A 23,799-nucleotide genomic window follows, 5' to 3' on the forward strand; every position below is an offset into this window, starting at 1 on the left:
AGTGATCAATTGTATGGTTTTTTTCTGTGGTTTAGGAGAACTGCAAGTCTATCTGTAGCCATTGGAGTCTTTGTTAGACTTGGCTGTGTTGGTTGAGCAGTCTGACTGGTTGCAGATACCCGGGATGCTCAGCCTGTATGTATCCTGGTGCAATTTTTTTGGAAGTTAAGGCAGTCTGTGAGAGACTGATGTTGCCTTTCCCACTGCTGTTGTTTCTATCAGCTTGTGCAAGTGTTGGAGCTGACAAGGGACTGGCTTTGTGCATTGAGGATAGTCAGCAGCCTTGACAGCCATTAACCCAGCTTACTTGAGGTTAAAGGCACAGCTTCGGGCAGAAGTGCAAATGTGAACAGTAAACTAGCTCAAACTTCCAAATCAGGATATCGCACACGTAAGCAGGAGGTGTGGTGAGAAAACAATCCTTTTCTCATTCTTTGCAGCTTAATAAGGCAAATGAGGTTATTATATAACAAGAGAACTCATTTTTCTTGATCGTGAAAGTTGACATAGAAAAAATAATTGAATAAAAACTGGCTGGAGCCCCCAGATGCTTTAGCTCTTCTCCGGAGCCTCTTTGATCACAAAAAAAAAAGAGCCTCTGTGCTGCTTGCTCTGCCTTGTGTGGCCCACAGGTGGTCATACTGCTAATGATGAAATCTCCTGGGTGATCTGACATCTGCTTTTCTGAATCATACTTGCCTTGGGGTTTTATGTGCCTGTTTCTCACTGCAACGTCAGAGCATTTTTTGTTGGCCTGCCTTCATAATTCCAGGATGCAGTGCTTTCTGCTGGCACATGCTAGCTCCCTCTTTAAGAATCTGGAGTGATACTGAAATCAGTTTATTGCTCTACTGTAAGGCTCTTCCAGGTGAAAGATGTGAGGAGCTTATTTGTATCTTTGGTGTGTGTTAGATGAAGTCTTGGTGTCCACTGGGCTGGATGGGAAGGCTGAGATATTTCTCATCTGCAGCACTTGGTTTTTATGTAATGCTTGATTGTGATAACAGAGTGTGGTTAAGGAGATTGGCTGTGCCTTTTTCACTACACTGATGGCTGAGATCGAGGAAGACTCAGTCTTGCTGAGGGACATTTGGTCTCTGCTTCCCCTCCTGCCTTTGGTTGGCAATAGTTTGAATCTTTGCCATTAAAAATCTTCCTTATACTGGAGGCCCCTTCAGTTGGAGGAAGCAGTTCTGCTGTTCTTTTAAGCACACGGTCAGGCCTGTACTCTGAGTGCTTGTAAAACTGGCTTGCTCGCAGAAAGTGTTAACAGCTGTAGCAAGGGATTTTGCCCTTCTGGTCATTTAGAAAGCCGTTGCTGTTTTTGCTTCTTCTTGCTTTAAAGTTGTTATACGTTACCTTGTGTAGAAAGAATTGTCTCTTGTATCTGACAGCAGTTCCTATGGAGTCTGCCACGTCTCCCTAGTGTGGTGGATTTTTTAGGAAAGGTGAGAATCTGGAGCTCATGTGAGAGGCTGTGCCAAGAGCCTGTGAAGCTGAACTTTACTGATGGCCAAAATGTTAAGAACACAAGCAGGTACACCTTGGGCTTTTTGCACTTTTCCCTATCAGCATGTGTTTGTTTTTTGCACGGCAGCACTGGGACCTGAACGGCAGTCTGTAGCTTCTGAGTGCAAAGAGAGAAGCAGCTTGGTAGTGGCTGGGGAAGAGCTGCTTCAGAGTATGGGCCTCTGTCCATTGACTGCTGAATGGAGCATGGCTTTAGAAAGGTCACCAGAAGTATTAGGATTGGAGAGAATCTGGGAAGTGTTATCAAGACTGCATAATCTCTTCTGGTTCCAGAGGTGAGAAGTTTGCCTTTGTTATCCTCTGGGGCAGGATTACGTGGTAATGGTTTTGATAAGCAAGTTTAAGAAGTCTCCTTGCCGCTTCTTCCCACTCTGTCTCATGGCTGGGCAATTACAGCTGTTTCTCTGGCTGCAGTAAATTGGGTCATTGAACTGATCCGAGTTTAAAATAGGCATCGTGAAACTCAGCAATATCGATGCAACAAATGAGTTGTGACCAGTGACAGGCAGGATCATAAACTTGTTTTGCTGCTGAAGCTGAAGTATCTTGTAACTGCATGCTCAGTGTGTTCGCCTGTCACTTTGTTCCACTCGGTCACTCTGGTCAGGGATCTGAAAATCAAAAGGATTCAAGCTCCGCTACAGTCAGCAAATGAAGAAATGCCATCTGAGAATTAGCTGCCCTCCTTCTCAGATTAACTTGTATGCTTTACAAGTCAAAATAATAATTTCCTGTCTGCTGAATAGGCACAGTCACGAAGTCTAATCAGTGTGCAAACATTGCTGCTAAAGAGGGTGGATTCAGAGCCTGCTGCCAGTGATGCATGAAGTGAAACAGAATGGGCCCAGGCTTCCTGTGGCAGTGCCAAGCCTTCTGATGGCTGGGCTTGATTTTGCAAATTTGTTGTCTGTAGAAAGGCTCCTAGGTTTCCTTCTTCTTTTTCCTTTTGTATGGTTCATTTTTTAATAAAAACAAAACACTATCCACACCACGTTTAGAGGTGGTTTTTCCTAGCTGATACAATAGGATCAGAAAGGACGAATTCAGAGAAGGGGCTGCAGGAATGGCTGCAGGCACATCTAATCTGATAGCTTTGCCTTTTGTGCAGCAAGGCAGGGAAATTAAAAGAGTGTGAAGATCCATGTAATTTTCACCTGCTAAACTGCTGGTTGATACTGCAACTATCTCTTTGGGCTCTTGTTTTGTGAATTCCTCCAGCCTCGCTTGTGTTTCTGTGTTTCTTAACCTCTGCATGTCTTCATTTGAGAAGGGGAAAGCTTCCCTCTGTCATTAACAAGGGTGCAGCATCTGTGATGTTGTTTGCACACTGCAGTGCTCCCTGGAGCAGCTCCTGGCAACCTCTGCCACAGAGGGATGTGTGCATCCTGAGACAGATCTGTCTGTTCTGATACCTGCCATCCTACTTCTGTTTGTTTGCATTCACCTGAGCGAATAGTTGGTTGTGCTGATCTGATGTACAGAACCCTGCACGATGAAAACTCATAGTGAGCAGCATTGTGTAGGCTGTGGGTTTTTTACAGTCTAAGTGAGCAAGGTATGTACATACAACATATTTGAAAGGATTTGCTTAGGCCTAATAGCAGAGCTTCAGAAAAATGAATGGATGCTTGACTCTTAGATCAGACTGTCCAAGCAATTTCGTATTTGTGAGTTCACAGTTTCTAATATGGTCAGAGAAACAAATTTTGATACCTTCCTCTCTATGCCCCGGGAACTTTTTGTTGTTTTTGTGCACGGAAGCATAGGGGGCAGACTGAGGGAACATTGGAGGGAGAGGCATGAGCAGAACTAGCAGCATGGAAACATGGATGGTGCATAGCCTTGTCCCAGCTCAGTCATAGAGCAATACTCTTGGCTCGGTTGTATCTAGGAGCGTGCCTAGCACTCTGGTGCATGTGCTGAAGACATCTGAAACATTTCAGTGACTGTTTAGGTCTTATATGTGAAAGGAACCTGAAATAAGGAGGCTTTTTTCAAGATAGTTACCAAAGAACAATCCAGTCACCAGAAGTAATGAACAGCTCCTGGGAGTCTTGGAGTGGAAGAAGTCTCATTAACCTACTTGGAGCAAGGGCATGTGTGCACATGCATGCCCTGTCATTTTTTTAGCTGCTGTTCTTGGAAGGGAGCAGTGCTTGGCGTTTCTTGGAGCAGAACTGTAAAATGAAATACTGTGTTTTGCTAATAGAGTTGCATGACCTGAAATGCATCCATCTGGAATGTGAGAATGGGAGGAGAGGACATGGTGATTTCTGACAAATCTTAATCACCACCCTGAACTGATTTTGCTCCAAAGTGTGGCCTTTGTTTTCAGCATAATATTGAACAGAGAATTGTTAATTATCATGCTAAAAATAAAACTGTTGTTCCTAAGATCATTCAGGCAAGAAAAAGGCTCCCATCTCTATTGTAACCACCTTGAGTTTCTAGAAAAATCATTACATCAACCTTACAGTGTGCCTTTCTCATCAGCTCACTGATGAGCTTGCAAACACTTTCTGAAAATAGTTAGGGGGCAGAGGGTGAAGTCTCTAAATAAAAGCTGTGATACAATGGAAGAGTGTTTACTATAATGCTCTTTTTGCTCTTTCCTTTAGGCACAATGACTACAGTAGCCCAGAAGCACTTTCTGGAAGGGCAGACGTATTCTGTCCCCCTGATCCAACCAGATTTGCGCAGAGAGGAGGCTGTTCAACAGGTGGCAGATGCAATTCAGTACCTGCAAAAGGTGTCAGGTGATATCTTCAACAGGTATGGTTCTTTCACATGGGGGTGGGGGGGGCTAGCATTCAGCACTTGGAAATGAGTAAGTGATAAGGTCAGTGCAGTGAAAAGGCGTTGCACAGGCGAGCAATGGGATTTCAGTAAAAGACCAAATGCACTTCAATGAAAGGTTATTGGATTCAGGTACTGTGAAAGTTAAGCATAATCAAATGTCTCATGTTTGCTTGTTATTAGTTTCTGATTCAGTTGTGGATTCCCACAGATTGCACTGCTGGCTCAGGTATGGGTGTCTTTGTTTCTTTCTTGCTCATGTTTTAAATGGCAGACTTTGTTATTTGAAGTATTTTGAAGACCCATCTTTTTGGGTTTATGTGTTTGAAGCAGTGGAGTAGAAAATGTCTCTCTGTTCTGATCTCTGGACTTGCAAACTGTGTTTTTGAGCTACATTTATACTTCTGTTTTTGTATGTTGTTGTGAGAGCAGAGTGCACGGGTGCCTGTTCTTCTCATCATGATCTCATAGTCTATCTAAACTGGTGTCTTCAGCAATTCAACCCAGACCTGCCACTTCTTGCACACCATCACCTTTAGGTAGATAGATCCGTAAGACTACTTACATAGCAGATCAGAAATATTCTTGGGTTTTCTTGCAAATTCTGGTTTATCTAGTGTCTTCTTTATCTGAAGCCATCTTTGACATCTCAGTGCCTTGAGACAGCATGTCATATCATTGATATAGAAACCAGAAGATCAATGTTTGTCTTCTCAGAGGCTGAGAGGCAAAAGCCTTGCTTTGGTTTCAGTGGGGCTTGTCACTGCCTATTGTGTTTTATATGGTGTGAGTAGGAATATGATGTTCTTTCTTCTTTTTTCTTTGTTTGATTGCTTTTTTAAGGGCAGATTGAAGTTCAATTTTTGATAGCAGTACTTTGAAAGACAGCCCCTGAGGACAGGGTAGCCATGAAGGCTGAGCTCATGCCAATGAGGTAAATAAAGGTTTTTCTTCAGAAAAATCTTTCTTTGGACATGGGCTAAAAGGCTTCTGGACAGGGCTGTACGTAGGCTGGAATTAACACAAGGCCTCATTCTTTTGTGTTCTTCTCAGTATGGGAATTCACGACATAAGAATGGGAAAAGACTTTACAGAGCTGCTGCGAACATCAGGAAGGCACCTCTCAAGCCTGGGACTGATTGGCAGTGCTGTCCCTCTCAGTGGGTCAAATAAATCTATCGATAAGTCAGTAGTGATTTTTCCTCCTCCACCTCTCCCCCCCTTCTTTTTTTTTTATTATTTTTTTAAGCTCACTGCTTTGCAACGCAGTGCCCTGTAATTTCCCTAGGGAGGCAAGCCTGTTATTTGTATGCAAGTCACTTCTTAGTCCTGAACAGTGACTGTGATGCTGTTTCCTTGTTCTTCGGTACACTCATGACTTTTAATTACCAATTTTTTTCCAACAGCCGAGGAGGCTTCATTGGGCTTTTTGTTTGCTTTGCCTTTCCTCTGAGGTCTTGCCTCTCTGATATAATTAATAATGATTTAGTAATTATGCAGGCATCTGATTAAAAGTTCCATGACCTTGGTTGTTCCATGCTAATCAAGGGACAAAGCTTTCAAGGTGAGAACTTTGCCTTTTAGTGAAGAGTGACTTTTTTTCTTCCCTATTCTGAGATAAGGCAGCTCTATCTTCTGTTTCCAGGAAAGAGCTGCCTTATCTGGGGAAGATGGCTGTTCTGATCTGCAAAACACTTGCTTGCAATGTTGACAGAGAGGAAACTTGTTCGTTATGGCAGTCTCAGCTGACTGTGTCAAACTCATTACTTCAGTACTACAAAGATGCAGATGTTCTGATGCTGTTTTGTAGGAACTATTGGGTTGGTACTGTGCTTCTGAGAATGGCAAGGCAGTTTGTAATTTGTGGAAGGTGGAGTGAAAGAATGTCCCTTACTCTCTGTAGAATCTTTCCGCAGGCAATTATTTTTCTCATGTTAACTCACCAGAGTTTCTGCTTTGAGTTGTTGCTGACATGGTAGTTGAGTATGAATCCTTCAAATGAAAATGTCTGTCCTTGACGCTAGGGAGGTGAGCTTTTCCTCTCTTCATTTGGTGAACATCTAAGGGGGACTGTGGTACTGTTGTGGTTTTAGAGAAAATATTCTGGGAAATTACCATGAGAAATTTCTGCCAAGCTGTTATCTTTTGAAATGCTCTCAGACTAACTGACTTGCTGTTATATTTAGCTGTGGCAAGTTATGCAGTGAATGGGGTACTTTGGAGAATTCATTGTTTTGTTGTGACTCAAGGGATGTGCAGGTGCAAAAAAAAATGGGTCAATTACAGCTGAGATTCAGAGATTCAGTGGGAACAGCCATGGAGAGCAAATCTAGCAACCCATAGCAGTTAAACCTCCTCTGTACCTTGCTAACAGTAGATTCTGAGCTGTGAGCTGGAATCAGTAAGATGGCAGCATCCCTTTGGGTCACATACCGTGGGAGCAAAGACCCATCCTACATCCTTCAAATGGAGAATAGTAAAGTACCATGTTCTGCTGTGGGAAGGCACTGATCCAGGCAGGCTCTTAGCTGCCAGGCAGTACAGGTTGATGTCTTCTGTCACTACTGTTAACAGTCTGGTTTGGACCCTTAGGAAGTCCTGTCCACTTGGTGCTGATACCAGTGCATGAGGAGATCAAGAGGTTGTGTGTACTTCCCAGGGTTGTGTTTTGTAGTAATGGAAGTTCTAATTTTGTGTATGTTAACTGAATTCATGTAATTAATCTGCAGTGGGAACTGCAGAGAGGACCAAATTCATTCCCTGCAGCTATTGAGATTTTATTACATATAATTACTGCTAAAAACATTAATATTCTAACAGATCCAATCTGGCATAATATCTATTGGAGTTTAACTCTTAGACATCTAAGGGCTTGTGACATAAGTCACAGTAGACAGAATGACCAGCTTAAACAGTCATTTAATCAACAATATCTCATCTATTTGTTTCTTCATTACCAACATTTTCTGGCTTTCAGCTTGTGTTGGAGTCACGTGCTGTGGATTTTTATTTTTTACAAAAATGGTACTGTGGTAAGTACTTGAGAGTGGTGATGGGTTATGGTTTTCTGAAATGGCCCCTTGGTTAGCTAGGCCTGCCTTTTGGGATTTCTCAGTTTCTGGAGAGAGTTTTTGTTGCCAGGAGATGTTAATAACCTCTAATATGTCAGCTCATTATTCAGACTGTACACTTTTGTATAACCGATTTGTGGGAAATTGCCTATCCGGGTTATCTCATTTACTGTGATAGCAGTAGAAAGAAAACAATTACTTGGTGTGGAATGTCATTATCAAGGTTGTAGTCTCCTTTGCCTATAATCAAATCATAAGTTCTGTGGTATATAAAATTTCTCACAGGCAACAGAGCCCTAAGGAAAGTTTGGGACAGGAGTAACACTGCGATGTAGATAGGGAGTACTCCATGAGCTGTTGTAGATGGGAGCACACCATGACAAAACCTTATTTGTGGGGTGCGTTTAGATGTTCCCCCACTCTTTCAGATTTATCTCTGTCATTAATCCAGGTCATCAGTAGTGGGAATGAATGACTAAGTTCGATTTACAAGTATTTGATTTGGATTAACTAATGCATTTCTGAGATGCACTTATTAGTTAAGCAGTTATATAAATTTGCAAAGAAGAGTCTTGCTGCTGTGTGTTCCTTTGCTGGACACTGTGTCTTAGAGCTTCAACACTGCATTGTATTTATTCCTCTGCTGGCTGTATGGGTTTGATACCAGTAGGAGAGGTATCAAGCCGACTCCTTTGTGATGGACTCCATTGTGATAGGTTTATACCAGGAGACAGTTTCTAGTGAAGTCCAAGTAATGTGGAGTTTTTGTAGATGTAGCATTCTTTCTGTGAGAAATTGCTCAGTTGTTTTAGCTCTTGTGGTTTTCTAGAAGCTGAATTTGAAAGCTTGTAAAGTGGAGCTTGAGAGATGTTCCATAACAATTGGGAAGGCTTTAAGGGTTGGTATATGAGAAACACAGGTCAGCATGCCTGGATGGCTGGTGGCAGATGGCAGTAGCAGCCATCCCATGCACTCAAGTAGAGGGGAGGGATAGCAGATGTTCTGAAGAAGTCCAGATTAAGACTTTCTGGATGCTGCTAAAATCCCTGAGCGTAAAACTTTGCATGATCTGAAGCCAAGACTCCATTCAAGATGCCTTGACAGCTCTATGGAGTGACGAGGTGGGGAGCGCAGTTATAGCTGTCACAGCTTGAAATGAAATTGGAGTAGTAGGAATGTTGAGACTGAATGGTCTTAAGTCCTTAAAAGATCTTCCCATTAAAAAATGAAACAAAGATGATGGACAGAATTCTTGCTTATTTCAACAAGTGCTGAAAACCTGCATCTTCTGGACTTCCTGAGTTGAAATGTGTCTTTTTAACAAGAACAACAGGATGCTAAATTTGATGCTGCAAGGTTCATTGTATGGCATTGTCGTTGAAATGTAGTGATGTTTACTTAAGCCCTTCTTCAAATCTAACATCAGCTCCTCCACACCAGTTTATATCACTAGTAGTCTGTTTATCTTTGAATCCCATTCCCCCAAAAAGACACTGATCAGTCTGTTCTGCTTTAGGAGGTTGAAAGGTGGGCTTGAACTTGATAAGCTGTAGCCTTCTGTACGCTAACAAATCCTTCAGCATAACTGAAAATGAGCAATTTAAGAAATGAACGAAGTGCTTCACCCTCAGTATGCTCCTCCAAGCAGACTTAAACTTGTCACACCTAATAGTAAGTGTGCAAATAGAAGTATGTTTTAATGAATAACTGAGAGACTCAGTCTATGCATTAATGCAAAGCATTCAAAGCACACTCAAAGCATTAGATGACTTTGCATTAACTACAGAAAATGTTCTTTGGGGAAGAAGGGCTCTTAATGCTTCATTCTGAAAACAAAATGAGGGAAAATTGTGTCCAGGCTGCTGAAGTGGATATCTAGGAGTACAAAAGGGAACACAAGTCTTAGCTATAATCTACTAAACTGATGATAAATCAATTTGCTGTAAGTAGTTAAAAAAATGTATATAATTAAAATGTAAAGGCTTCAGAAGTGTTTCCCCACTCCTGGGTTTGGTCTCAAGGATGCTTTGAATAAGGAGTCAGGCAATAATTTCAGACTTAACAGAGCTCTCGAGTAGTTTCTCTCCATGCTTCCAGGGGCCCTTCCTGGTAGTTGAATATCTAAGGGAAACTTGAGGCAGTTTGATCAAAACAGATGGCATGCTCAGTACAAAAGACAAGTGGTAAAGAGAATCTTAGGTAACTTTGGTACATATGGTTTATTGTTTTGTGCTGATATATACATATTTTTTAACCCTGATAACCTTGCCTGTGCTGTGTGCTCTATTGCAGAAAACTCAATTTTGATTAGCAGCTTTTAAGTTCTGTTGAAGTAATTGATGGTGTTTGGCTTGTATTCTTTTTCATTTATGAGCCAGGAGAGATCCAACATGAGCTTCTGTGAGACTGATTATGGCAATGCCTTGTAAAAGGGATGTTGATGCCTACAATTATATGAGTTGGATTTTCTGAAAAGAGCTGTCCCAGAAGTCTGTGATAATCCTAAAGCACATTAAAAAAAAAAAAAGTACTTAATAGCACAGGAAATTCTTGGTGTGTAGATTCTGTCCACGCAGCAAAACTGCATCTTGAAGGAACTCGTTAATCACATGAACATTTAGTCCGATCACATGCAGATCGTATTGGTTTTCTGGCTTGGCTTTTATTGCTTTTTGTTTGTAATGGGATTTAATATATCTGTAGGCTAAAAGGGGTTTACTACCATCTATAGATTCTCTACAGCTCAGCTCAACTCTACAGCTTTTAAAGAGCTATGATTTTAACTATGAGCTGCCACATGTAGTAGCTGCCATTGTTTGTTATTCACTGTCTTGCAAAACTGTTAAAAAGCCAGTTTCAAAATCATCTATGGGGGGGGAAAAAAAGCTGTAGCAGGAAGACGAAAAGAAGCAAACATTAAACTCATTTATGAAGGTGAGAAGTAATTATCTTGATAAACACTGCTTTCTTTCAACAAATATTTTAAAACACTGTCAATCTGAGGTCAGAGCTGTGACTAAGTTGAAGGATGGGTCATTTTGTATACCTCAACAGATACAAATTGACTTAAAACTTTTGTGAGCTAGCTTATAACAAGAAGTATGGAGGTATAATTACCTCTCCTCTCAAGGGTTTTGAGATGTAGAAGCCTAAGAGCTTATAGCTCTCTGCTATTGACTTAGTTGCTTACTAAACTTTTTCTGGAATGAAGAAGTAGCATGGAGCCCAAACACTATGGAATTGTAGAGGTGCTTGTAGAAGCTTATGGATTTTAGAAATAGTCTGATTTGTTAAGATTTGTTAAACAGTGAGGTTGTTAATGGCTGGAAATTGTAATATCCTAGAGCCTGAGAGTAGCATATCCAGAAATGATAGTGGTGATGTTGTATCCATAGTGCTGTACAGGTATGTGGGAAAAGAATCTCACACTGAGCCCTAAAGTGGGAGTGCACTATAGGAAGTGCACTAAGAGCCCTTTGAGAAATAAAGAATTAAAAATTGGCAGGGGATGTAAATGCTGTTGATCTGTCTATGGTGCTGTCCTCTCAGGAATTCGGTGGAGCTGCCCAGAGAGCAGAAATGGTACTGACATCCCAGCCATACCTGTGACTGACTAACGCAAAGAGCACTCGTGGCAGAGTCTCTTAGCATGCAAATGCTGAGTATGCTTCCCTAATACCTTTGCACAGTTCTTGTGCCCTGAGTGCTTTCTCCAGGACTGATCCCAGCTAAACTGACGCCCTTCTGAAAGTGCTGTTTGTGCAGCCGAGTAAGCTTCCTTTCCTTGAAGTGCTCTGGATGACTGTGGTTTGGAAGGAACTGGATCTATTCCATAGGATATGCATTGATTGAGATCTATCCAGCAATAAGTTACATCTACAAACTACTAAGGCAAGAAGTTGACGTTAACAGAGATTTGGAAAAGATCTTAGGAATTTCCCATCCAGAGAGGCATCCCTTTCTTCCCACTACTACCTCAAATGGCTGTAACTATTACTCTCCTCTGGAAATAGCCGAGGAAGAGCAGATCTTAACAAATTAGTGTGTGCTTTACAGCAAAAGAAAAAATCTTCCCCTTTTTCCTTGTTTTTTAGCCTGCAGGTATGGCAGTATTATCTGATTCTCCCCCTCTTCCTGACACAGTTGTCATGTTGTTCTTTTCTTATACAAAGTGATAGCTCTACCTTCTCAACCAGCTTCAGATGCCGGACTCTCACACATGTGTTGGAATCATTTTCTCTTCCTGTGGACGAGTTTTGTCTATTCAGTCAGCCCTGAAGGAAGAGATGCAAACAAGTCACTTTGTTTTACAGGCATGACTTCCATCAGGGATCTAGTGTGGAGAAAACTGTCTGGAAAATAACACCGAGAGGCTTGAAATGTGTATTACTGACTCCCACCTCTGTAGATGGGAGTGTGTGCACTGTGGAGAGAGTTGGGGGAGGAAACAGGAGTGCCAAAGGTCTGTTCTTCACACTTGACTGATTAAATTCTCTTTCGGCGGTCCATCTTTTTGACTAGCTGTGGTGCTGTCAGTGGGCTTTTTCAGAATGGGGTAGGTTAGGGTTTGGGTGTAAATGCAACTTGACAGTTGAGACAGAACAGCGCTTTTGGAGCCAGCAGATCGATTTGCAGATGATAATAGAGGAAGAATAAGAACTCCTTAATGTAAGTCCTCCAAATAATCACTTTATTGTGGGAATCTACCATGCTATGCCATGAGGGAGAGGAGAGGGTGAAGGACTTAAAAGTAACGTGTTAAAGAGAAACCCCAGGAGGATAATGTAGTGTTTTCTGAGTTCAGTGCTATTCTTAATTTATTCAAGAGTATGATCCTTATTCTGGATTAATACATATTTTAAAAGGCGAGTAAATGGTTTTATTTTACTTTGAGGAATTTTATTTTAGATCTGCCGTCAAAGCTGGACATAAGAAATGCTTGAGGGGCCTAAAAGTCATGACAGGACATTCCTTGTAGAAAAGAAGGTAATGCTGTTGCACTTCTGCCCAAAGTTAGTGCAGCAGTAATAGTTTCTCTGGTTATCAATTAAGTGTATGTAGCATGCCAGTCATTTCAGCAACTCCAGCATCGAGCCCAACTGAAAATGTCTTGTTCTTTCTGTTGCTTTGGCCCAGTGTCTAGATTTCTTTGGCTTCACTTCAACAACAGGGCTTTTGAAAGTGGCATCTTAGGTTTTGTTGGTTCTAGACCAAACCCAGGACTTTTATCAGAGTTAGTTTGAGAAGCTTCTAATTCCTGTTGGGTTACTGAGCACTAGGCAGAGCTTTCTTTGTCCTTTCTAGCATATGGACAATTTAGGAAACAAAATAAATAACAAACTATCGCCAAAATCATACCTTTTATTATGCTTCATGCTTACTTTGTTAGCTGGGATTAGGGGATAAACTGCTGCTGAAGGCATTGGTCTGTGAGAATATGTGTTGTGTTAATCTTTTACAAATAGAGCACTAGGCTAGCAGAATCTATGAATCTATGGTCCTGGATGTTGTGGTGGAGAGGGAGGATTGTAAAGTATACTGTCCAAATTTGTTCTGGAATTATTGTGAAAGCAGTATTTCCATTCTTAGTGACTGTTTAGAAGTCACCACTTGGGCAAGATGAATTTAGAAGGGCACTGAGGAAAATGAAATCGTGTCTAGAACTGTTCTCAAGGTTCTGATCACCGATGTGCCACAGAGTGCTTCATGGAAATGATAGAGCACCTTTCAGACAAAGCAGAGAGGTTCAGCTCTTCAATTCAGTTACAAAGTGGCCTCTCTCTGGGGCCCTGAGTTTTTGGGGGAAAAGTAAATGGAAATCTCTTCAAAGTACTTTAATCACTCAAGAAAGGTGTTGGATAAAAAACACGATAAAAAGGTACTCTTATTTTGTGAAGCATTTGGGCTCCAATTAGTTTGTTTGATCGTAGAAGGTGCCTTTTGAGATTTGAGCGTGAGTGCAATTGATTATAGGAAATTGAAGGAGAGGTAACAGTTCTAATCATCGTTGCACAGCTGGATGTTGCTTGCCTTGGTCAAGAACACTGATTTAGAGCTGCTTAGGTGCTATCTGCAAAAGCTGGGGATAAAAAAAAACTTCCTGGTCTTTTGCTGCCAACCAGCCTATCATCTATAGTAGTTGGGTAGGGATAGTGATAGGAGGATGGTTGGACTACATGATCTTGTAGGTCCTTTCCAACCTTATGAACCTATGAACCTATAATCTTGTTCGTCACACTTGAGATGATGTGGGCTTCCTTTCTCATGGTGAGAAAGACACTGCAAATGTCATTCTTACTTCCCTACTCTGTAACTGTGTTGTAGCAAGGCTGCTCTGGCTCCAAGTGAGGCAGAGGATGGGGAAGCTGCTGTGGGCTTGTAAGTGCTAGGCTCCTTTTGTTACCATGTTCAGATGAAGCTCAGAAGCTTCAGCCAGTTTGGGCTGGTGGCTCATGCATTTTTCTCTCACAGCCTCACTTGGGAAAAGGCACACATCAGATGCTTAGATCCACAGTGATCTGTCTTCTCTGACTACTGCTGACAGCAAATGTGGAGTGAAATCTTGATTGAGTAAAGGGCATAATGAAAGACTTGTTTGTATAGAATCAGATATGGTTTCGGAATGAAGTGTGGGAAGGAGTTTCTTCAACACTCAGTGATCCAGAAAAAGCTGAAAGCTACTGCTCACCACAGGGTCACCTGGATTCCATGCTGAAGTTTCCTGTGATTCTGTGTGGTGATCTGTGAGAACAGAAAAGATCTTTGGCTATTCTAAGAAAGGAGTTTTAGTGAGAGAAAGGAGCAAGAGAAACATCATGTTTGTGTGCACAGTTGATTAATTTAAGATTACAAGGTGCCAAAACACCTTCTCAAGCTATTTGCCACATATGATGCATAACTTCAAGCAACGTGGAAACAAAATTCAGTGTTTTCCTTTTGACAGTCTCATAAAATCCTGTCCAAACAAGAAGCAACCTTCTCTTCAGTAGTGATTTAAAAAGCCACAAACCAAACCAACCAAACAACAAAACAAGAACACTTAAGGCTATTACTAAAAAGATTGAACTTCAGTGAGTAACCATTCATGAAAAATGTGCCAGAAGTGAAGACTATATAGCTAACAAACCGGTTACACTACTGAAGGCATTTCTGCCTGGTATTTCAGGATAAGTTCTGTAGCTGACATTCTGGGAAACAGCTCCGTAGTGTAATTCAGTATTTGCTTCAGTAGTGCTCCAGAGGAAATTGTAAGGTCAACTGTAAAGGTCCAGCAGAACTGGTAGAAGGAACCATTCTTTTCCCTGGTATTTACTTCAGACCATCCTTACCAGCAGTTATCGCCATGAGGGTAGAACCTGTTGTGTTTATACATCCTGACATGCGGATAAGTAGTTTGACCAAAAAAACAGCCTGTATAATTAAACTGAAAGATCTACTTAGTAAGTAGATTTATTTGCAAACACAGTCTTTCAACTGTATTTATTTTAAAGAAAAGAAAGGCTGTCCCCACCTTGAGATCAACCCATGGTGGGAGGCAGGTATACAGGCTGGAAAGTTAAGGAAGAACTCGTCTGTGTCCTTTTGGAAAAAGAGAAGGCTTTTCTGGAGAGGAGGACAGTGCTGTGGAGGAGTGGGTGCTGCAGTGATAGGTCGAAATTTAAAACAGTTTCCATTTCTGTGTAAACTTCATTCAGGGTGAATTAAGTTGTTGCTTCACCTTGTGAAGTTCCTTTTGTGTGAGAACGCAACCTCTGAAGAGCGGTGTAGAGCAGATCATGCTGAGGGTAACCTGACAACCTTGATCACCCTCCAGGCTGGAAAGCTGTTTGGCATTGCAGGAGTGGGGCAATATGTGAATACTGAAACACCTGCAAATCAGGCTAAGGAGCAATCAAAGTGTGATAAACATTAATTAGTATAATACCCAAACCCTTAATGGAGGAAGGAACATTGATTGCACTGTCTCACTTGGGATTTCTTTCTGCCAGAGACGATGTATGATGACAGCTTCTGATTACTCAGACATGAAATAAGACTTTAAAAACTGCTTAAATATGAAGGAGAGAGAAGAGCAGAAAGCAAACAAGTTGATCTTTCTTTGAGTGGCTGAGTATATTTGGCTTTCTGTAAAAGCATGTGTTTTTGCTTTTTGCCTTCCCAACTTTTGAGGTGAACTGACATTGTGAACTGGCTTTGAATGCTTTCCTGGATTGCTGTAAACAGTAAAACGTTTTAGCAGCTTTTCTCTTGCCCTCTCCATCTCAGTTCTGCAGTGCTGCTGGCTGCTGTGTAGAGTCATTCATTGGGAGTGGTGAAAGGGCTTCTCCAGCTTCTCACCATCCATTTCTGGCTGTGCTGGTTGTTGCAGTAAGGCTGTTTGTAAGGAACACAATGGTGCCTCGTAAAACTCGATTCTTTGTTAGCCAGACAGGATGCACTAAGATATTCTACCTTAGCTCTCCTGGCTTGTTTCGGCCTAGTGGACTCTGCACTTAAGCCCTTAGTTATGGGGACTGGGGGTGATACTTGATCACTGCAGCAACCTGAGAAGCCATAAAAGCCCATGGTGTTCTTCCAAAGAGATTCTTACACAAATTGGGAGTTGAAGTTATTCTTTGCCACAGCATACAAATAGTCATAGAAAAGAGTAATTACATATTTCCTGGGACCCTGGAAGGAGTGGGCTCTGTGGCCTGAATGGAAAGACAGATAGCTGATGTCTCAGCACCACCTTGCTCTGCTTTCATCATGGAACAATGCATTCTCTTTCCTGGGCTGCACATGGTCTCTCCTCACCTTGTCAGTCCTTCTCTTACTTTTGGAGACCCACTGAACCTTTTCCTAGAAATCTGATTGTATATCTGCTGGTTTTGCTACCAGTAATTTGGATACATGGCAGCCAACAGTGTTATTCTTCACCATTACCCTGTTTCAGCACCAGGCTGCTTGTAGAGTCTGGGGACGTACTAAATTTCAAGAACCATAAACACCAACTCCTGTGATTTACACCTCTTGCAGTAGGGGAGGAATTTAATAAAGCCACTCTTTGTTAGGAAAAAAAAAAAAAAAAAAGCAGCTTGACTTTTAGGCAAAAAGCCAAGGGTTTATAGAACAAATATGTACCTAGAGGTTTAGAATAACAATGCTGAGCATCTCTCTGCTATCTCTCAGGACTGGAGCCTGGGCTGGGAGGAGACCAGAAGTCTGACTTGCTGTGATGTGAACAGTTCTCATTTAAGAAAAAAAAAAAAAAAGTCATTTAATACTTTGGCTGCCTTATTCTCCTGTGCAACTTCGTTTCTCATTCTGCTCTGTAATGTTCTTTCTCCTTGGTTGATCGCTTACTTTTGTACTTCAGACATGAAATTGAAGTTCTTTGGTATTCCAGAGAGGTTTGCTCCCAGACTCTGCTGCCTCACCTTTCTCATTCACCTTGATGTGAAGTTCACCTCTACTCTCTCTCGTGTCCCAAGTTTTGTCATCCCTGTCACTTTTGGGTGATGTGTGCACTGAACATGGACAGGAAAGGGCCCCCTTCTGCTGTGGTACTTCCCTCCAGCTCAATTCTGTCTTTCCTCAAGCTGCTTTGTTGAGTCACCTTTCAGGTAACCTGTCAGCAAACCTTCAAACCTTCTCCAATTTTTTTCTTTTTTTCTGATGCTGTCTAATCCCAAGCAAATATAGATGATAAAAATCTCAATTTTTACTTGGCACTGTGGAGTGCTTGGAGAATAAGAGGAATATGTGGTTATTACCACAGCAGGTAAGTGACAGGAAGCATCTTGTGTCTTTCATGCCCAATCCCAAATGCTTCGTGTCTTTTTCCTGTGGGAGTAAGAGAACAATAATCCTTCCCCTCTGAGCAGGCACAGATGAAGCAGAGGAGATTTCTCGGTAGCTGCCTGAATATGAGGATTATCAGAGAAGTTATAAGGAGATAATAGGAAAAGATAAACTCCATGGCTGCAGATGGGCTAGAAGATGCACAGCCTGTCAGGGCAGTGGTGAGGTGGGAGGGAATATTCCTGAGAACTGCTGTGGGTGCTTAGAGGGAATCTTCTCTAAAATGGGAAAGAGGTTGAGGGAACAAGGTGAGGCTTTAGGAGAAGGGAGACCTCAGTTGAAGATGAGGGGTGCATGGGGCTTGACTGTGTAAAGATTGTAGAGGGACAGAGGATGCGAAAGCTTGAGTCAAAGCAGCTGAAAGATTGGCTTTAATATCTGCATAGATAAAAATAAAAGTCTCTATGGATTAAGAGATAATCCACGAGATAGATTTAATCTGCCACATGTATTACTTCCCCAAAGAAAATCACTGGGACAGGAAGGTTAGCTTGGCTCTGTGCCTGGGTTTTGAAGGCAGGTGAATATATTCCTCCTTCTGCAGGCCCCCTCTTCCCTTGTCCTGCAGCATGCATACTGCCCAAGGCAGGGGAGGGCTGTCCCTGTGTGCCTCCTGCTTCTTTGCAGCTCTAAAGTCACATTGAATCTAACTACAGGACTTCCTGAAGCAGAAAAGAGTACCGAGAGCAAAATAACACAGCAGTGACTAATAAGATGGGCACAGGATGGCTTCAGATGGTGATGGTGTTCTCAGCTGCCTGGGAACTGGATTCTGGTGAAGCTCAGGTGAAGGTTTTTGGCAGACCTCCTGTTGTCAGATTGGCAAATCCTAGAGCAGAGATCATAGGAGAAATCATGGACCACAGGGTGCTTCTGGGAGCAGCCAAAGCAATTTGAAAGACTTGAGCTAGTGCTGGACAAGTTCCCCAGCCCTGTGCTGGGAGCAGGCAGTCTGTCCACTGCGGCCATTCTGTGGGTGACTGCAGTCACTCTTAATTATTTGGGAATAGAAGGCAAGGGTGAAGCTGTAGTTGAGTTCTTTCTTTCTCTTCTGGATTGGACATTCCTCTTTGAAGTCCATCTTGCTGCTTGCCATGGCCTCGCATTGTTCTAGGTTTCTGGGGGATGTTTCTCCAGTGTTGCTGCAGAGATACCCTGCGGTGCTCAGAGTTTGGGGTTTCGGAGTGTACTACAAAATCTTTTTTCTTCTTGGGAAGAGAAGGAGTGAGTATGGGAAGGGAGAGGAAGAGCTGATACCTGGGGAGAAGGAGCGGTGATAATGTGAGGCAGGTGGTGAGGGAAGAAATTGCTGCTATGCTTGACCTACTCGCATTACAGAGTAATAGAGTGGAGAATGGGTACTGGTTTTCAGGCCTGAGCTCGCCTGAGTATTTGCTTAACATTTCCTTTTAGAAAAGAAATGTATGCCTCGTTGGCCCCTGAGATCTGGGTCTGGGAGTCAGCAGAGTGCTGACTAAAAGTGTTTGACACCTTGTCTTCACTTAGAGCTTCGGGAAGGCTTTGCTGAGTTCTTTTAGCACAGAGGTCTACTCACAGGTAAGTGGGAAAATTACATCATTGATTTGAGGGAGAGAGGCAAAGCAGAAATAAATGACCAATTTTTTTTCATCTTTGAAGGAAGTAAAAATAGCCAGGTGCCCCCAGGAGCAGCACTGGGAATGAGGTCAATCAATACGATTATGAAACATCTGCAAAAGAAGTGAACTGTGAGGTAGGAAAATTGAGTGGGAAGAACAGTTAGAGAAGATTTAGGTCCCTGGGAAGCATTTCTCGCTTTAACAAAACAAGGCAATGGGACAGCCCTGTGACACATGGAATTTGCTGCAGACAGCTGCTAGGAAATGCACCCTGAAAGGAACAACATAAGCTACTCTGATAACTATCAAGTATAGAAGCAGTGTGGACTTCCTCCACTGAGATGGCAGGAGGATGTGGGAAGGAAACCATGAACAGATTTGCACTTTATGTTGGTACAAAATACAAGCTGTTAGGCTGTATTTAAAATACAAGGATGGAGAAGTGGAGGATGCTACTGAGGCAGGATCTTGTGAGGTTCAATTGTGCTCCTCTCCCATTCCAAAAAGAGTAGAACAGGCTGTGTGCTTTCCTGCCCTGTGGACGAGGAAAGATTTTCATGCCTTCAAAAAGAGGGGTGTGTGGTTATAAGCAAGCGGAAACACTTAAAGCTGGCTGGAGAAAGAAGTGGGGGTCTTTCAGAATGAAAGGAGGTGAGCTGGCTGCTTGTAAGTTGATTTTTACAGGCACAGAATGGTCCGCTGGAGCTTCTTGCTACAAAACAATGCTGAAATGAAGTGTTATGTCTCCTGGAAGATTGTGTAGCCATAGTGTTGGTTTTGCTAAAGGGATGAAGTTTCAGAACAGTTGTTAGCGTTTGAGCTTGAAGTGGGGATGCACCTCGTAGTTATATACAGAGGAGGAGGGTCTCCTCTGAGAATATTGCTGCCAGTTGATAACTGGCTGTGACTTTCTTATTAGCTGAACCTGCAGTGAGGCGTGGGATTTTCCGCTCTCTGGTGTCCTGCAGTTCTCCGTCTTACTGTGCTTTGCCTCAGTGAGGAGAATGTTGTGCAAAAAGTCACAGACTAGTCTTTGTTTCACGTTGGAGCACATGAGAAACTCTGAACGGGACCAAGGCAGGCGTATCTCAGGTATTACTTTGCCTTGTGAAACAATCCAGTCTGCTGAGATTCACATCCTTCCCCTTGATGTGGCCACTGGCTCTTGCCAAAAGATCTCTGGCTTTGTATTCTTACCCTTAAGCAATGTCCTTGTTCCTTAGGATCTCTCAGCGAGTGGAAACCAGCCGGGCACAGCTTCAGGCAATCAGCGAGAGAGTCACGCTCGCACAAGCAAAGATTGAGAAGATCAAGGGCAGCAAGAAGGCTATTAAGGTAGTGACTCCAACAAAGGCTGTGTGGCCTCCCTCCTTCTTTCCACCTTCTGTCTTTACCCCTGAGGAAAGCTCTGCAGAAAAAGATGCTGCCCATCCATCTCTCTGTGCCTTGCTGCTGAGCAGGAGTTGTGATGAGAACCCCATTCTGACAAGGCCAGCTAAATGATTATAAAACCCATGGACCACCCAGCTCCTGGCATACGAGGCCTGTATAAGTTGTTGCCTCAGCTATTACCTTTGAAATAAAACAGCTTTGCGCTTTGCTTTGCCCAGCACCCCATCGTTTCGTGTTCTTACATTATTTGAATAGAAGCTGCTGTTAGAGAGCCTCCCCTTTAGTGTATGTTTATCTGTGTGAGCTGTGTAAAACTGGTGGAAGTCCTTCTTTTACCATTCTTGCCGCATTTCATACAGCATTTCCAGTTCCCTTCCTGCACTTTGGAAGCCTTTTTACCTGTGGCCTCCTACTGCTTACAGAGAGAGGTTTTTTGTCACTTCAGCTTTCCAAATTGATGGCCTTTTTGATGGGTTCTGTAGAAATAGCCCTTGGGAGCCTGTTGGCTCCAAGGCTCTCCATTCGTACAGGCAGCACAGATCATGTGCCTTAATCTACTCCACGTGTTTCTGTAGCAGAAGATTGCTTAGTTGCTGGGATTTTGAAATCCCTCCTTATCTCTCCTCAGGTATTTTCCAGTGCCAAGTATCCTGCCCCTGAACGGCTGCAGGAGTACTGTTCGATTTTTGCTGGTGCAGAAGACCCATCTAAACAGAAATGGCCAAGGCACAAGATCCAGAGCAAGCACCGAATGCTGGATGAAAAATCCTTGCAGGTAAGGAGGAGGAGAAAAGACCATGATGAACAAGTGAAGAGAAGTCTCCTTGATGAAGTAGACCAGAATTTTAGGTATAGGTGGGGAGCTGAACAGCTGTTGTCTGCAGCAGGTAGTGTTGAAAGAGGTGCTGTTGTCCTGTTCCCTTCTTGTGTGCTGAGTGACAGGGAGATGCTTCTGAGAGTAGTATGAGAAGCGATAGGTTTGGTGTGAAGGAACACCCCAGCTATGTGGGTCAAAGTGTCCTTGCCCGGGTTGGAAAGAAGAGAGGACAAGTTGCTGTCTGTAAAGGTTACTGCATGTGTGCTGTGCCAGGAGTAGCAGATGTGCTCTTCCTGGCAGGTCAGGGTTCAAGCTGACAGCTTCCCTGCTCTCTTCCCCTTAAGAGGCTTGCTTCCTCATCCTTATGTGCCTTGGCCCCAAAATAAACCCGCCACTGAATGTTTTATCACACTAAACTTTCCCGAGTTTTAATGGAGTTGAGGCCTCTGTACAGCTAGGTGATTATGAATATTTCAGCAAGGCCAGGAAGCGGGGTTGCTGGCCGAATGGGCAGCTGGCACACTTGAGCAGGGTTTGTGCATCCTTTGAGGCCTGGCAGTAGCCCAGGGCACAGCTGTGAGGGACTTGTCATCCGAATGGGGCAAGCCAACTGCTATTGTGCTGGCCCCATCCCATCAGAGAGCCCTGCGGGGAGCAGAGGTACACAGGCATTGGCAAGGGGGGGGACTGGTGCTGGTGTACAGCCCCATACAGAGAGGTGACGGAAAAGAGAATCAACTGGTAGAGGCAATGTCCCACAAAGAGCAAATGGTGTGCCCATTCAGCTGGCCTGCTGGTAAGCTCTGCAAGCTCTTCCTTGCAGCCTATGTCATTCATCTGCAGTGCCACCTTTTGTCTCACCCAGGCAATCTCTGTTCCATTGGAGTTCTGCTCTCCATAATCAAGGCTGCCATCACCACAGGGACTTTTGCAGACCCCACTGGATGTTTGTGCTTCTTTTCTTCCTCCTGTGACTCAGTTCTCCCTTTGGACTATTTCTTTTTTGGGAGGGCCTGTGGCTTCATCATCCTCAACTCTTGTGGGGTAGGACAGTGCTGTGCTGAAAAGCAGCTGCCAGCTTATGAAAGATAGAAGGGCCTGCAAGAGTGGCAGCTGCTGTGCAGTTGGGCTCACTGTGGTCCAAACACCATCCAGGGGACAGGGCCTTCTTATCCACAGCTGAGCACGAGCCTGATGTGCCTTGCAGTAATGAAATGTGACAGAGAGAAGTCTAATGTTTGCATTTATACCCTCCTCAATTATTCAGGGCTTTCAGCAGAGGCTCACCGCCTGTTTTCACTTCTAATGAGGGCTTCTTTGCTGGGAGCAGTCACAGTGGCCGTTGCTAACTTTGCTCACACACACACACACACACACACACACACATCCCACCAGGAAAGCGAGCTCTGCTCCTGTCATTTTGAGGGTAAGTAATGGCACTGTGCTGAATGCTTAGGGTTTGTGCTCTGGGGCGAAAACATTTGAGATAGAACTGTACGTGGTTCTGCAAGTTTATTTTAAAAATGCTTCCCTTCTGGGAAATTCTCTTTTGTCCTCCACTCCACAAGCAAATGAAGACTCAGCTGGTGAGAGGACTGAGGCATAGGTTGGTAACATAAGCTCTCACAGCTGAGAACACTGGAGATGAGGTCCTCATGGTAAGCCTGACTCACTTGCTTTGCACGTGGCTGCCCTAGCAGCTAGGTGCTGTTAAATGTGAGCTGGCTGTGGCATTATAGGGCTTCTGAGGTGCTGGGCACTACCTTTCTGAATGGGATGTGTCTGAGTGCTGAGGTGCCCTTTGAGAGACTGGAAAACAGGTTTTCCACCAGAGTGTGGGAAACATGGTTCATCTGGGACTGGGGAGAGGTCCGAGCGAAAGTTGCCGATTACTGGAGATTATTGGAGGCACTTGATTAGACTTCAGCAGTGTCAGTAACCTGAGGCTGTCTGTCCCTGTGAGTTGTGCAGAGTCCACCATGGGTGGGGGCAGGCACTTCCTAACCTTTAACTGCTGTCCAGCTAGCCTCCATTAGCATGAGTGAGAAGGGGGTTTCTGATGCATCACCCCAATTTCCATCATAAGATTGGGTGCTAATTAAACCTAAGAACCAGTGTGACTTATATATCATTAACCATAGGCTCCTAGGGAGAAAAGTGCCTGGAAGTGCACCATACAGGATCCTCCTAGGTGCCAAATCACCACGTTCAGGCACTTGAGCATTCAGGCACACTCCATGGCTTCAGTACATTGAGACTGACGGACCTTTGGCTTACGGTCTTCATGTCACTTTAAGAAAACTCATTCTTAAATGATGTGTCAGCTTGCAGAATTCACAGTTGCAGGATATTATTGACGACAGGTACCTATTCTAAATATCAAAACAGATCTAGATATTTTAAGGCTTGCACTTTGGTGGCATTTAAATTAGAAGGATTTTCATTTCGGAGTAGCACACTTTGTGCTTTTATAACTGCCTTAGATCAGACTTACAAGCAAATGTAGGTAACGGTTGGTTTCTCACTCCACCCTGAAAGTGACGCACAGTCCTGCAGTGCTAATTGAAATCTACAAAGAGAGAATTAAAAAAATATATTTGACTTGAGGGCTAAGTGTGTGAACAGTTCTAGCAAAAACATCAGTACTCTCTCACGCTTAAAAAATTAAACGCTGTAAAATGAATATTAATGCTCAAAAGGAACCTTTATTTCTGAATCTCTGCTTCTAGAGTCCCTAAATAACAATTTATGC

The 23,799-nt window shown here is 43.2% G+C and overlaps 1 protein-coding gene across 3 annotated transcripts in view; it reads left to right on the forward strand.

The window, feature by feature from the left end:
* Window positions 1-23,799, forward strand: part of WASHC1 (WASH complex subunit 1) — a 42,514-nt gene that overhangs the window by 11,653 nt on the left and 7,062 nt on the right. For 2 of the 3 annotated variants that reach the window (XM_065742612.1, XM_065742611.1), the window contains exons 2-4: window positions 4,149-4,302; window positions 20,062-20,173; window positions 20,859-21,005. In XM_065742612.1, coding sequence (XP_065598684.1) covers window positions 4,154-4,302; window positions 20,062-20,173; window positions 20,859-21,005 — 408 coding nt within the window. In that variant the 5' untranslated portion in view covers window positions 4,149-4,153. Of the gene's footprint in view, window positions 1-4,123; window positions 4,303-20,061; window positions 20,174-20,858; window positions 21,006-23,799 lie in introns of those variants that run through there. The other variant, XM_065742610.1, reaches the window with a different exon arrangement.

This window comes from Cyrtonyx montezumae, unplaced genomic scaffold (assembly GCF_038088225.1).
Source record: "Cyrtonyx montezumae isolate F1298 unplaced genomic scaffold, pur_monq_1.0 scaffold_3, whole genome shotgun sequence".
Lineage (NCBI taxonomy): Eukaryota > Metazoa > Chordata > Aves > Galliformes > Odontophoridae > Cyrtonyx > Cyrtonyx montezumae.